The sequence below is a fragment of the Prionailurus bengalensis genome, chromosome D3 (assembly GCF_016509475.1).
Source record: "Prionailurus bengalensis isolate Pbe53 chromosome D3, Fcat_Pben_1.1_paternal_pri, whole genome shotgun sequence".
Lineage (NCBI taxonomy): Eukaryota > Metazoa > Chordata > Mammalia > Carnivora > Felidae > Prionailurus > Prionailurus bengalensis.
This window is the reverse complement of record NC_057356.1, coordinates 36,192,116-36,206,885: the sequence shown is the minus strand read 5'-3', so window position 1 is coordinate 36,206,885 and position 14,770 is coordinate 36,192,116. Positions and strand designations below refer to the sequence as shown.

General features: G+C 40.9%; 1 protein-coding gene across 10 annotated transcripts in view; it reads left to right on the top strand.

Moving 5' to 3' along the window:
- PTPRM (protein tyrosine phosphatase receptor type M) overlaps positions 1-14,770 on the top strand; it is a 798,103-nt gene that overhangs the window by 379,873 nt on the left and 403,460 nt on the right. For all 10 annotated transcript variants that reach the window (XM_043558322.1, XM_043558320.1, XM_043558321.1 and 7 more), the window contains one exon: positions 602-895. In XM_043558322.1, the coding sequence (XP_043414257.1) occupies positions 602-895 (294 nt within the window). The remainder of the gene's footprint in view (positions 1-601; positions 896-14,770) is intronic.

Sequence of the window (14,770 nt, the reverse complement as noted above, 5' to 3'; positions counted from 1 at the left end):
TAAGGAAGTTGGCAGTAGAGTGCCTCATGGAGTTTAAGTACTACCACTGAGAGAGCTTTTTAGCAAGTTACTTTTAGTGGGGAAAAAAATCCTTTGACACCTTTGTAGGTGTATGAGAAAAATGAGTTGTGTCCTAAAACAACCTGGGGTATACCTCCTTGAGCGATCTTAGGTTTTAAAGATGGTTTACTTCACAAATTTGAACATTATGAAAAGCTGCACCAGTACCCTTCTTAAAAATAACCTAAACCAAACTGTTCTCATCAGTTCACTCCCGAAGTATTCATGGCTTCTGTATGTTAATACTTGATGCACGTTTAGCTATTTAAAGTTTTTTTAAGCTTATTTATTTTGAGTGAGAGAGAGAGCAAGCGGGGGAGGGACAGAGGACAGGGAGAGAGAGAATCCCAAGCAGGTTCCACGCTGTCAGCGCAGAGCTCGACGGGGGGCTGCATCTTACAAAGGGTGAGGTCACGATCTGAGCCGAAAACCAAGAGTCACGGGCTCAAGCGACTGAGCCGGCCAGGCGCCGCACACATTTAGCTCTTTTAAAACTGAAGAGCCAAGTGTCTGAAAGATATCTCTGTGGTTTGCCTTTCAGAACCACCTGTTCCCATCGCTCCTCCCCAGCTCGCCTCCGTGGGGGCAACCTACCTGTGGATCCAACTCAATGCCAACTCCATCAATGGGGACGGGCCCATTGTTGCCCGAGAGGTGGAATACTGCACGGCAAGCGGGAGCTGGAACGACCGGCAGCCAGTGGATTCCACGAGTTACAAAATCGGGCACCTGGACCCGGATACCGAGTATGAGATCAGCGTGCTGCTCACCAGACCCGGGGAGGGCGGCACTGGGTCTCCTGGGCCAGCTCTCCGGACAAGAACAAAGTGTGCCGGTGAGTAAGGGAGACCTGGGACTCCTTGTTACTGCCTTTCTGGCGTTGACCTACAGCATGGTGTTTATCAGGTATTAACCTGCTCCCCAGCTCTGTCAGCATCCTCCGCAGGAACAAATAATTCCCTTCTCCCGGGAACAGTAACCCAACAGGACTTTGGGACCTCAAGGCTTGGTATTTCCAGGCAGCCTTCACCTCCTTTCTTTCCTTTTCCCTATTTTTTTTTTATTTACACCTTCCTGTGAGTATCATCTAGTTTGTATAGGCATTCTCCCTAAGGTTGACGTAAACTGTCTGCTTTGATGATGTCTGCTCATAGGTCACATCCTCTCACCCTGGCCCCCTTGTTTTATGTTTACAATTAATGCGCTTTTAGCCTGGAGGGGCACCGGAATAATAGATTCCATCTTAGTGATAGCTTTAAAGCTGTGTTTTTATTGATGGATATTTAATGGAGGGGCTGCTTGCCAATGACGTGGGGCCCATTTGTAAAATAAGCAAGGGTGATTTGTGGGCTGCGTGCACTCTTCAAGTTTAGATTATAAAGTTCTAATTGACTGTGCCGAGCCCATTCTGCAGCTTAACTAAAGTGGGGTTGATGGAGGGAGAGATGTAGAGTCTTAGAAAAATCAAAACCTGAAGAAAGCTCCCGTGAGAAGGTGTAGTGCTTTCTGTGTGGCTACTTTCTGCCAGGGAAGGGGAGAGAAATAATACATGGGGATACTCAAGTGTTCTTTCCTCATTTAGATGAAGAACCCCTATATTGAACTGTGGGCTGTGGTGAGGAAATGCAATAAATTTTTATGGAATTAATTGAGTCCTCAGATAACATTCTTTAAGTAGACACATCAGTATGTTTCGTTTCTTTTTTTAACTTTTGAAGGTACTCAGAGCACAGTCTGACCCTGTCTGGTGGGAGAAATGATTAAATCTGAACAGGTGTAGATGTTTCAGTATTTTTTCTTTATACTGTGGAGTGGGTACTGTTTCCACAAGTTCAAAACTTTATGGAAGAATTCTGTATTTGTGTTGTTGTTGTGGTTTTTTAAAATTTCATTAGAAAAGGGAACAGCTACTTCCCCCCACCCCCCTCCCCGGGGATACATGATGGGCCTGTTCTAGCCAAATGGGTGTCCCCCATCGGGTGCTCAAAGTTACCTGCCATGCAGGGTCTCTGGAGTAAACAGCAGTTCTGGACGGGCCCTTCACACAGCCCTGGCTGATGGCTCCAAGGAGAAAGGAGTTTGAAAACCCATTCTCTTCCTCACTTCTCCAAATGATGGCGTCTCCTCTTTTTAGTTGAATAAAACTGCCCTTCTTTTTTTTGTGAAACAATTTCTTGTATTGTCTTATCATCTGTCGCAGGGCAACCAGTGGCCATGTATAACACTGTCTATATCATTTCGCAGTAGAGGCATTGCTCTCAAATCTGTTATTGATTTGATAACTGCCTTGTGAAGTCTCCAGGGCAGATACTGTCACCCCCTTTTACGGGTGGGGAAATGGGAGCCCACAAGGACCCGCTCCCCTCCAAGCATGCTCCGTTCGCAGTACGTTTAGTATGATTTCACCTCAGTGTGATTTTAAGGAATCCTATTTTGAGCATGGCAATATATAGTCTCCCTCTCTGTCCAAAATAAAGGGTAGAATTCCATTGTCTAGACCGGAGAGATGATACCATCTGTTCCATTCTCGTCACTGACAACCCCGCCTACGTAATGTTTCCAGTCCTGTTCTTCCTTCCAGATTTTGTCTTTTCTCTTGGTTTTCTGCCTGTTTCAGCTATTGACACAATTGTTCTGTACATTTCCCCTGAATATAATGCTTGTATTTTTTTTTTTTTACTGCTGCCCGATGTGTACATGTATAACTCTCAAAGAGACGGCGTGCCTTTTAGAACACCTTGTCAGTCCTTTTGAAGAGATTAAAACCAGTTTTGAATTGATATGTGCACGCCAACACTCTGCCTTAAAAGGTTTTAAACCGCACTTAAGCAAGGAACCCTGATGATAAAGCACGCTTTTTCATCTTACTGTTTGCAACCTCAGGTTGAACTACTCTGTCAATGTCATGGGCTGGTGTTGAACATGGTTGAAAGACCTGCAGTTGGACAAGTCGGTCTTGGGAAATAGAAGTATGTTAGGTCAGAGAGTCAAAGCTAGAAATGAGAGGGGGAGGCATGATAGGTGGGCGAGGAAAGTGAAGTCCAATTTCTCTTTACTGTATGAAGAAATACAGGTTCACCCTTTCTTGACCTGAGGCTTTTGAGAAAATGGGAAGAAAAGGCTGGTGGCCGTGGCTGATAAGCAGTGGGACGTCGTGGAAGGCAGGACTGAGTTACAAGGCAGGATACAGGTGCTGCAGACTGTAGACTGAAAAGTGTGGTACGGTCCCAGACTGTCACTCAGATGGTTTGTGGGCATTTGGGGCTCCCAAGGAGCGAGTCATGGAGCTTATAAGCAGGGGTGGGGTGGGGAGGCTTTAAGCGTGCCGCCAAGTAGATGGAAAATGTCCGTGGCCGGGCTTGAACATGAACACCGAATGCATCTGATAGGGTGACGTGTGGTAGGAATAGTTGCACATTTCATCCTGTATGGTTTAAATCCCAACAGTACTACTGTAGAATTAGAGTAATAAAATTTAGCAGCAGAATATACAAAAAAGAGATTGAGGATTTGGCTTAAATGTGTGGGAATCCATAATATGACCCATACCACTCTATAATGCTATTTCCTCAGCCCTATCCCCCACCAAAAACAAAACAAAACAAAACAAAACAAAACAAAACAAAACAAAACAAAACCTACTATAATTTTAGGTTGCATTAAGAAAGCCAAACACCCATGTTGAAGGAGGTGATAATCTTAACGTACCGGTGCTAGGTTGCCTCACTGTAATTATCGCACTTATTTCTGATCCCTGAGTTTTAAGCAAGAGAGCACGAAATGGACTGTACTCCAGGGATAGCACCCAGGTTAGGAAAGTTTCTGGAACCTTGCTCTACCAATGAGGAATGATGGAAAGAATTTAGAAAGGTGGTGGAGAAGAACAGAGGGCCTGTGCAAATTTGAGAAGAACTGAATCATGAATGGTGAGTTTGCAACGGCTGATCCCTTCAAGCAGAACCTGACATTGTAGAAGGTGATTTCTGTATTCAGAAAAGGATTGAACTGGTTGACCCTGCAGATCTCTTCAACATGAAGATTCTGTGATTCTTGCATTGTTCTCTTTCTAATGAGATGGTCCATCGTATGTTTTTACCCTGAAAGTCTTTGACTTTCACTTTTATTTTATCTGTGTCCAGATATTCCCTTCTCGTGCTTGTCAAGTCCTGTTCTGCAGACTAGTGGAGGTCTGTGATGACATTTACAAAAATCTAAGCTCAAAGGGGGAAAATACTGCATTTTTAGCGCTGCTAAGTAAATTAAATTTGAAGAGATGACTCTTATTTTGAGATACGGCACCTGGTTTTTGTGTTAAAATATCCTTTTTATGAAATGATAATGCTGAAAGTTACTCAAGCCATAGTTAGTAGTCGAAAATGGAGGCTCTGGGACCAGGCTGCCAGGGTTTGAGTTCTGGCTCTGCCCGGAGCTATACATGTGACCATGGGAAAACTGCTTACCTTCTGTGGACTTTCACTGCCTTATCCATCAAATGGGGATGATAATAAAAATATATATCTTGGGGGTGCCTGGGTGGCTCAGTCGGTTAAGCGTCCAACTTCAGCTCAGGTCATGATCTCACAGCCTGTAAGTTCGAGCCCCGCATCAAGCTCTGTGCTGACAGCTTCTGATTCTGTGTATCCCTGTCTCTCTGCCCCTCCCCTGCTCACGCTCAGTCTCTCTCTCTCAAAAAATACATAAACATTAAAAAAAAATTTTAAATATATATCTTGTAGTATGGCCATGAAGCCTTCACAAGCTAATGTGTCTAAGGTACCTAGAGTAGAAGTTTACATATAGCAAATGGTCAATAAAAGTCAACTGCCATTTAAAATAAAAGTCTTTAAACATTTCCAATCAAAATAATTAGATGTTAACAACCTTATTTTGTTGCCCTGGATGTTTTACAAATAATTACTTACCTGGTAAATTGAAAATCTGAGGACCCGTTTTATATAACAGCTCATAGAATTTTCAGCCTTAGAGCACTGCGTTCATGACAAACGTCATTTCTCTCATTTCTTCTATGAGATCTGTTTCTTTTGGACAAGTTTTCGGTTTTCATTTCTGTGCCACACCACTGAGACCTGTCCTGTCGTGTTTTGGTGACACCCATGAAAATGTATTTGACTTCTTGCATTAAAACGGCAAGATCAGTATTTATTGTCCTTCTCTGGGCAATGGAATTGATTTTCATGTGCGGCTAGTAGACACAATCTCATTACCTGGTCAGATTTCTTTCAAGAATTGTAGCACACTTCTAGAGCTCTTGCTCCTTGTGTTTCTCAGAATTATTTTCAAACATATGCACAGGCTCTGTGCGTGTGACCTCGATCAAATCACTTAGCTTCTCTGGTTCTGTCTCCTTATCTTTAAATAAGGGCCATGATACCTGCTCTGACTGTATCAGAGGTGTTTATGAAAATCAGGTTAGATCTTATCTGTAAAGGTATTTTACAAATGATAAATATATTCTGCTTATGCAGTGTAGGGTATTTTTTAAAAAATGATTACGATAAGGAGCAAGTTTCAAGATTTATACACATACCCACGTATCTTCCAATTTTGCTGTTCAGCTATAGTTGGGTAACCTCGGAGAATTGAAATTACTTCAGTATATCCAGTTAAGCAAAATATAATTTAGTTTGTGTTTTCTCCTATATCTTGTAATCTTATAATTATGTACAGCTAGATCCCACAAGCCATTAATTGGTAGCTCCTTGAAAAAGAGAAATGGGAGATGCTGTTAGATTAATTTTCACAGTGGACTTTTTATGTTTTATTTTGGGATCTTGATTTTATGTATCCTGGTTATTGTTTAACTGTGGCTGAGTGACTTGCTAATAGCTGGCCCCAGGAGTTAAAGAAGGATGGTGGTAAACTAATGACCTAACAATTAAGATCGGTAAGAGTGGGAAAAAAGCAAAAGTAAAAACAAGCTGAACCGAAATATGTTCTTTAGAATTAACGTAACGAAGCATCTGGAAAAAAGAATGATTGCGCCTTAAAAAAAATGTGTTCATGAAATATTTATTGAACACCCAGATTTACAAGGCTCTGAGGGTAGAGCAACTGGACACGGTCTACCCTCCGAGCTGATCTCTTTGGGGTATGTGAGGGAGGAAATGTGCAGTCAATAAACAAATATATATACATACATATATACTATCGTAAATGCTGCACAGAAAGACAGAGGAGCTAGAGAATGGAGGGAAGCAGGAGATTTTTTTATCAGAGTATCTTTTATTTTTAATTGTGGTAAAATCACATTCCATAAAATTTGCCATCTTAACCATCTCTAAGTGTATGGTTCAATAATGCTGAGTACATTCAATCTCTAGAACTGATTCCTTTTGCAAAACTGGAACTCTGTAACCATACAAATTCCCCAACCCCCCTCGCCAGGCCCCACCAACTACCACTCTACTTCCTACCTCCATGAATGTAACTACTAGGTACCTCACGTAAGTGGAATCATGTAAAATTTGCCCTTTTGTTACTGGCTTATTCCACTGGCGTTATGTCCTTAAGGTTCATTCATATTATAGCATGTGTGATTGGACCTTTTTAATTAATCTGATAATTGTATTGTTTATACTTAGTTTATGTGACTTTTTGTAAACTATTTTGAGACTTTAAGCACTAACTTGGGCTTTTAATGAAATTCGTAATGCTCAATGTATTAATTTTTTAATGTTTATTTTTTTGAGAGCGAGACCAAGCATGAGTGGGGGAAGGACAGAGAGAGAGAGAGGGAGAGACACACATGAAGCAGGCTCCAGGCTCTGAGCTGTCAGCACAGAGCCCATCGTGGGGCTCGAACCCATGAACCGCAAGATCATGACCTGAGTGCTCAATGTATTAAAAAACACTTTATCTTTATGACTCATGGAAGCCTTGCCTACTAAAGCAGGTAGTACTGTTGTGCTTCCAGAGAGTCAAAGTACAAATAAGTACTCTAGAAGTACTCTCGCAGATGGTACAGCCGTCCTGTCAGCCGTTGACCTTCTGTTTGTCAAGAATAGGGTGATACAAGAAATTTTAGATTGTTTTTTACAACGTACCATTCTTTTAAACTAGTAAAGGTGGGTACGTTTTATGCCTATTTGCATAGAGGTGTATATTTGTTCTGTGTATACCTCATTGGAACCTTTACATCATTGTAATAGAAACTTCAGAGCACCTGGGTGGCTCAGTCTGTTGAGTGTCCCACTTCGGTTCAGGTAATGATCTCACAGTTCGTGAGTTCGAGCCCTGAATTGGGCTCTCCGCTGTCAGCATGGAGCCCACTTGGGATCTTCTGTCTTCCTCTCTCTCTCTCTCTGCCTCTCCCCCGCTTGCTTGCTCTCTCTCTCTCTCAAAAATAAATAAACATTGGAGCGCCTGGGTGGCTTGGTCAGTTAAGCGTCCGACTTCGGCTCAGGTCATGATCTCACAGTCCGTGAGTTCGAGCCCCGCGTCAGGCTCTGTGCTGACAGCTCAGAGCCTGGAGCCTGTTTCAGATTCTGTGCCTCCCTCTCTCTCTGCGCCTCCCCTGTTCATGCTCTGTCTCTCTGTCTCAAAAATAAATAAACGTTAAAAAAAAATTAAAAAAAAAATAAACATTAAAAAAAAAAAGAAACTCCAAACATATGTTACATTAAAATTTCTTTTTGGTCTGCTCAGTTACTTCCATAACATGTAATTAAAGCCCTCTTATCTTCAGTGACACGAGACGTGGGCCATGTTTCCCATGTGCTTTTGGGTCCCTACCCCTTCAGATACTCTATGGTCTGGGACAGATTGAGTTTGTGCCCAACCCATTGTGGAATATTTTCATGTATCTCCTGTTCTTTGTGACAGCAGTTGTTCTGTTGCACGAGAACAAATATATTTGTGTATATTTGTTCTCGTGTGTCCTTGCCATGGGCTTTGATGAACACATGTATACGTGAGCAAGGGCTCAGAGGCCCTGACCGTGGAAATGCTCTGTGGAACTACAGGGCTGGAGTCTCATGTGGTTTTTCAACACACACCCTGAGGACATCTCTTAGTGTACTTTTATAGTAGTACCTTCTGTCCTACCTGCTCTTGTCTAAATCTCACGAGATTTTGGTTAATATTGGTTTTGAAATGTTAATCCCCGGGTTTGCTAAATGTGACACTGGAGAGAGTGGTTTTATTTTTATTCATTTTTAATTTTTTCAAAGTTTATTTATTTTGAGAGCAGGGGAGGGTCAGAGAGAGAGGGAGAGAGAGAGTATCTCAAGCAGGCTCCATACTGTCAGTGCAGAGCCCAACGCAGGGCTCGAACTCATAAACCATGAGATGACCTGAACCAAAATCAAGAGTCAGACGCTTAACTGAGCCACCAGGCACCCCAAGACTGGTTTTAAATACACCTGAATGAGATTCACATATGGGAAAAGAGGAGTGATAGCTTCTCAGCAAGTGGGCCTTACATGATGCCCAGACTGTGTGATACTTGCATTCCACTGAAGGCCAGCATCTCTGTGTCTTAGTTCTACTTGTGGGAGAAAAAGAATCATTGTGGTTGCAGTGGGACTGATCTGAAATTATACCCTGCCAGGGGTTGCCTGGGTGGCTCAGTTGGTTAAGCGTTGACACTTGATTTCAGCTCAGGTCCTGATCTCACCTCACGGCTCATGAGTTCGAGCTCCACAGTGGGCTAGTGTGGAGCCTGCTTGAGATTTTCTCTCTGCCCCTCCTCTGCGTGTGCTGTCTCTCTCTCAATAATAATAATAATAATACCCCTGCCAAAACCTGATTTGTTTTCTTCCTGTATCAAGGATAGCCTAATTTGTCTTTTCCGTACAAAACTGTCACAAATATGAATTTGGACTTACACGGTTGACCCATGGGCCCTCATGAGCAGGAGGGAGCCTCTCTAAGATCTAACAATGGCTGCTATTCATGGGAAATACAGGCCAGAGACCTCACTGAATGGAACATAATTTATTTTTAATTTAAATTTATTTACTAGGGGAAAAAGTTGTGTTCTAGTTCTACTTCTGAAACAGCTCTGCCGAAGGGCATCATGTTTTTAATGCATTTCCAACACATGAAACCATTAAGAACCTTTTTTAATTATAAACATTAAAAGGGCATATGAAGTAGCTTCCCTATGAGGCTCTAGATGTAAATACGTTGCATTAAGTAGCATCCTTGCATTTGGGCAGAGGACAGACTCATCGTGGCAATGCTGCATCTTCTTTTTTTTTTTTTTTATTATTATTATATAATCAGCAGGTGTGTACAGGTCTTTATGCCCAGAGGCTGCATAGTAACCTCCACCTCAGATCCTGCTGCCTTTAAAGACTGGGTCAGCACTTTCCCTGCGTGTGAACCCACGGGCATGTGGCATCGCCACCCAGGCACCCCTCTTTCACCTTAAAGTCTGACTGACTCGGGTAGTTCTGATACTAATAGCTAAAAACAGCTCAACAAATTACTTCTCTGTTCTGGACCTAACCTTCCAGGTAATTCTAGTCCCTGGCACCTTCTTCTTCATAGCACTGCCAGGAGAACGAAATGGGCTAATGCATGAAAAACGACTAGCCGAATACTTTGGTCACATGGCACGCCCTGAATTCGAAGTAGGCTTGCTAGCGGATTCTGATCAGTTTATAAAATTCATAAACTTGTCACCACCTGAGGATAGTACTACCATGGCAGAACCCTCAAGTAGGACTGTTAAGCCGAGCAGGTTGGGGTTTATTTGGCACACCTACATCAAGTTGCAGTTTGCTGTAAGTAACACAAAACATGCATGTATGTCCTCAAGCTAATGTCAAAAAATGATTACATGTTCACTGGAATCTGGGAGAATGTTGCATTTGGACTCTTTCAAGTGTCTTCAGGGTAGAAAACCACGTACGGCCCAGAGTCACTGGAGGGTAGCAAAGAAAATAGGGTAACTTTGAACTTCACGTGCGAGACATCGTTATTCTGTGATAGTCGGTGTGTTGCTATTATTAGTCGTGACTTGAGGAATGTTCTGACACTTTAAACCTTTGAAGAGTACTGCCCCCGACCCTGTCACCTCTAAGTTGGCCCAGAACACGCCAAGCTTGAAAACCACAGTTTGATTAGAGCAACAAAGCAGCCTGTGGAGTATGAGTGTTTTGGGGGGACGTCTTTCCTTTTGCCCTTGAGCCACAGACCTCAGGTAGTTTGGGGATCCTTATTGAATGAGATCGGAGATGAGGGTTCTGATGCTCTGGATGGAAGGAACTCAGGTACACAGGAAAAATCTTCCACTGTGAAGACTTTCTGAAACAGGCTAACCTGTGTTCTATGCCCCTGACCCAAGAGCAGAAAAATCTAGTCTCAGAATGGCTTTTATCTTCAGAACATCCTAGGAAAAGTTCACTCATTCTTAACTTCCCAGGTATACCACATGTTTGTACCTGAGCCTTCAGATGCAGCATGTCCAAAACCAAGGTCAGGCGTTGGGAAATACAGTAGACAGATTTCATCTTTGACCTCATACTCCTGTGTGCCTCTACCCATCCTTCCCTAGGCATGCCCAGATTCATTCCTCTCTTATCGAACCAGCTGTCAGCATATTTGTCCCCGTTGATGTGGACAGATAACTCATCAGAGTACATTCTATGGCATTTGGCCTCCAATTAGAACTTGCCTGCTCTGTTCTGTAAGGATAAGGCTGTTCGTGTGGTTAAAAACTAAGTTAATAAGTAAAATACGTGAGAACTAAGACCTGCACAGTCATAACAACAATTATGAAACCTTGATGATATGTCAAGATTTTAGTTTACGAGGGTCAACCATGCTCCTTTGCTTGTTTTTTTTTATAAATATTTTTTATAAATTTTAAGAATATAAAGAACTGGTAATTAAATCACATATTAGAATAAATTGCGAGGGAATAGATAACTTTAAAAATGAATAATGCATATCAACTAGATTAAAACCACAAATATAAGAAATTTTATTAGGAAGTATGGTTATACCTTTTCTTTTTTTTTTTTTTAATTTTTTTTTTTCAACGTTTATTTTTGGGACAGAGAGAGACAGAGCATGAACGGGGGAGGGGCAGAGAGAGAGGGAGACACAGAATCGGAAACAGGCTCCAGGCTCTGAGCCATCAGCCCAGAGCCCGACGCGGGGCTCGAACTCACGGACTGCGAGATCGTGACCTGGCTGAAGTCAGACGCTTAACCGACTGCGCCATCCAGGCGCCCCTGGTTATACCTTTTCTTAAAATAAGAATGATAATAGAACTGTTTGATATCAAAATTGCTGATCTTCCAACCATGTTATTACACTTGTAGAAGGAATAATATAAGTAATAGAACTATTCAGATAAAATATTTCTATTGACCAAGTAGCAGCTCTTCTTCTATATAGATCTAGAAAAGTGACTGTAGACACAGATTTCCAGTGGGCATTGAAAACCCTCTCTAGCTTAAATTAGCAATAGAAAAGATACAGATGTTAATATATATTTCTGCTAAATATATATATTGCTATTTCACTATTCGTGAGATACACTATATTGCTTTTAAGTTGGATCATGAATCATCAAAAATAACATTTTATTTGTTAATGTCTGTATCTTTTTGTCTATTTTAATTACTGAAGTAATAAGTGCCATATAAGGCGGCAAACAATACAGAAGTTAATAGATGCTCACATCTTTCTTTCAGTTTCTTTCCTGGGGATAATACTTAAGTGTTTTCTTTGCACATCTCTCTTTATGCCCGTATAGGCATATAAATATCAGTATATGTCCCAGATCTGTTCCTTACTGCTCATTCTATCAGAATGAGATCATATTGTACATGGTATTCTGCAATTTTATTTCACATTTGTCAATAGTTACTAAACATCTCTCCAGTTGCTAGAGTCTAGTACTATATATATATATAATTTAATTCTGAGGAGTAGCTATTTATTTTTCTGGAATATGGGTACTTTAATTACTCAGCTCTCCTCCCTTTTCTTTTTTTATGTGAGCTCTACGCCTACTTGAACTCACGATCACGAGATCAAGAATTGCATGCTCTACCCACTGATCCAGCCAGACACCCCTCAGCTCTCCTTTTTTTGATGGGTAGGGAGGTCATTGTTTTCATTAAAATGAATATGTCAATAAATATTTGTACATATATTTCCTTATATCAAAATATTTTTATTTCTGTAGGTTACAGTTTTAAGGTAGGACTGGTGGGACAAAGATAGATGCATTGAAGATTTTAGGAGATGTTGTCAGATTACTCTCCGGAAGGTTCTAGCATCAGCAATGTGTGACAGTTGATTTCTGAATGTACTTTTGAGCAGTGAATATTAATCTCTTAAATTTTGTTTTTATTAGCTCAGATATGGCACATCACTATTTTAATTTGCATTTCACTTTTTCTCGTGTTTCTAATTGACTTTTTATATTACTTCATTATGAACTTACCTATTTCTATCCTTAGGATACTTTTCCAATTGTTCCCTTTTCATTTGGTAGGAGCGTTTTATATAGTAGGATTGTTAACCATTTGTCCTGCATTTTTTGAATATTTTCCCTCATTCTACTATTTGCCTTTTGACTTTATTCATGGTATATTTTATTAAAGAGAAATGTTTAAATTTATGTAGTTAAATCTATCAGTCTTACCCTCCAGGGCTATCCATATACTTTAATATATGATAAAACTGTCATTAGAATTTAAATCAATCCAAATGGAAGTGAATTTATTATCAGTAGATAGCCAGATATGAAGTAACATTTGCTAATTAAACTCTTATTTTTCCCTGTGGCTACTCACTTTCCAGTCTTGTTTTAGAAGTTATTTTCCCACATTGTCTTTGAATATTTTAAAGAGTTTTTACACTTAGATCTTCAGTCTGTGAAATTCTGGTCAGAAAGTCTTGCGGGGAAGACTACAGGACTGGGGAGTCTTCTGGGAAGGGTTCCTTTGCTCTTTAATTATGTACAAGGAAAAATGATCTTTTCTCACCTTTGCTATGGGATGCTATATGATGTGGTATCCAGGAATGCAGCAGGTATCAATTGACCACCAGGAAATAAGCTGAAAGGATACTGAGTAGGAAAGCTGAGTAGACATAATCAAAATACTCTCCATCCCTCATTTTAGTTTGTTTCATTTATGTATTCATTTATTAATTTATTTGACAAATACTTATTAAGACTCCATGATTTGACAGGTATCCTCTAGGCTTTGGGAGAAGCCCAAAATGGTGAGAAAAACAAATGAATACATTGCCCTCATGGATGTAACTTTCTAATTCAGAAGGTCTTCCATTGGTTTTTTGGGGTGCCTGGGTGGCTCAGTCAGTTGAGCGTCCAACTTCAGCTCAGGTCATGATCTCATGGTTCTTGAGTTTGAGACCCTGGTTGGGATCTGTGCTGACAGCTCAGAGCCTGGAGTCTGCTTTGGATTCTGTGTCTCCGTCTCTCTCTGTCCCTTCCCTGCTCATGCTCTCTCTCTCTCTCTCTCTTTCTCAGAAGTAAATAAACATTTAAAAATAAAAATAAAATCTGCCATTGGTTTTCAATGCATACACATATTTAAGTGAAGCAAGGCTTGCATAGATTACCCCAACAGTGTAGGGAGGAGGTTCTGACAGTAACCATAAACATTAGGGCAGACTTTACAAATAAATCATTTTTATCGGGGTGCTTTGTGCTGCAAGTAACATAAAGCCAGTTCATATAAATTAATAAGGAAACTTATGAACTTGTAGTAACAGGAAATCCATAGATAAATCAGTCACACTTTACAGGTTGTTGATTTTATTTCTCAGTAGTATTACCCGGGACATGAGTTCTTTCCAAATCTCCCTTGCATTGGTTTCACCCCAAGGCTGGTCTTCCTCATGGTCATAAGAAGGCCTTTAGAAGCAACTAGGAAAATATGCTTTATTCAAATCTGTCAGAAGGGGAAGAGAAACATTTCCCCAAATTTAGAATATCATTCCTTTCTTTCAATCTATTAGGCCAGTAAGGACTAATAATAATTGCCAGGAGATTTTTGTGAAATAGTTGGCTTAGTGTCCTTATTCTCAAACTTTAATGTAGGTTAGTGATGTTAATGTATATCAGAATCACCTGGAAGCCTTGTTAAAAGGCAGATCTCCAGGTCCCATCCCAGAGTTTATGATTCAATAGGTTTGGGGTCAGGCTCAGCAATGTATATTTCTAACAGATTCCCAGAGGGTGCTAATGTTGCCGGTTGAGAATTGCTGGTTTGGAGGAATGCAGCTATACCCTTGTATCACACACCTGTTAAAACTCAGGACACTGACAAAACCTCTCGCTGGTGCGGATGTAGAGCAAGAGAAACTCTCAGTCGTTGCCAGTGGGAATGCAGAACAGTACAGCCACTTTGCAAGACAGCTTGGCAACTTCTTACAAAATGAAATACACTCCTGTCGTGCAATCCAGCAATAGGTCTTCTTGGTATTTACTCAGAGGAGTTGAAAACTTATAACCGCCCCCAAACCCTCACCTGGATGTTTACAGTAGCTTTGTTTATAATTGCCAAAACTTGGAGGCTACCAAGATGTTCTTCAGGAAGACACTAAACAAACTGGCACATCAAGACAATGGAATATTATTCGTTGCTAAAAAGAAATGAGCTATCAAGCCATGAAAAGACATGGAGGAAATGTAAACGCATATTACTAAGTGAAAAGTCCAATTGTAAAGGCTACGTGTGTATACTTCCAAGTATAT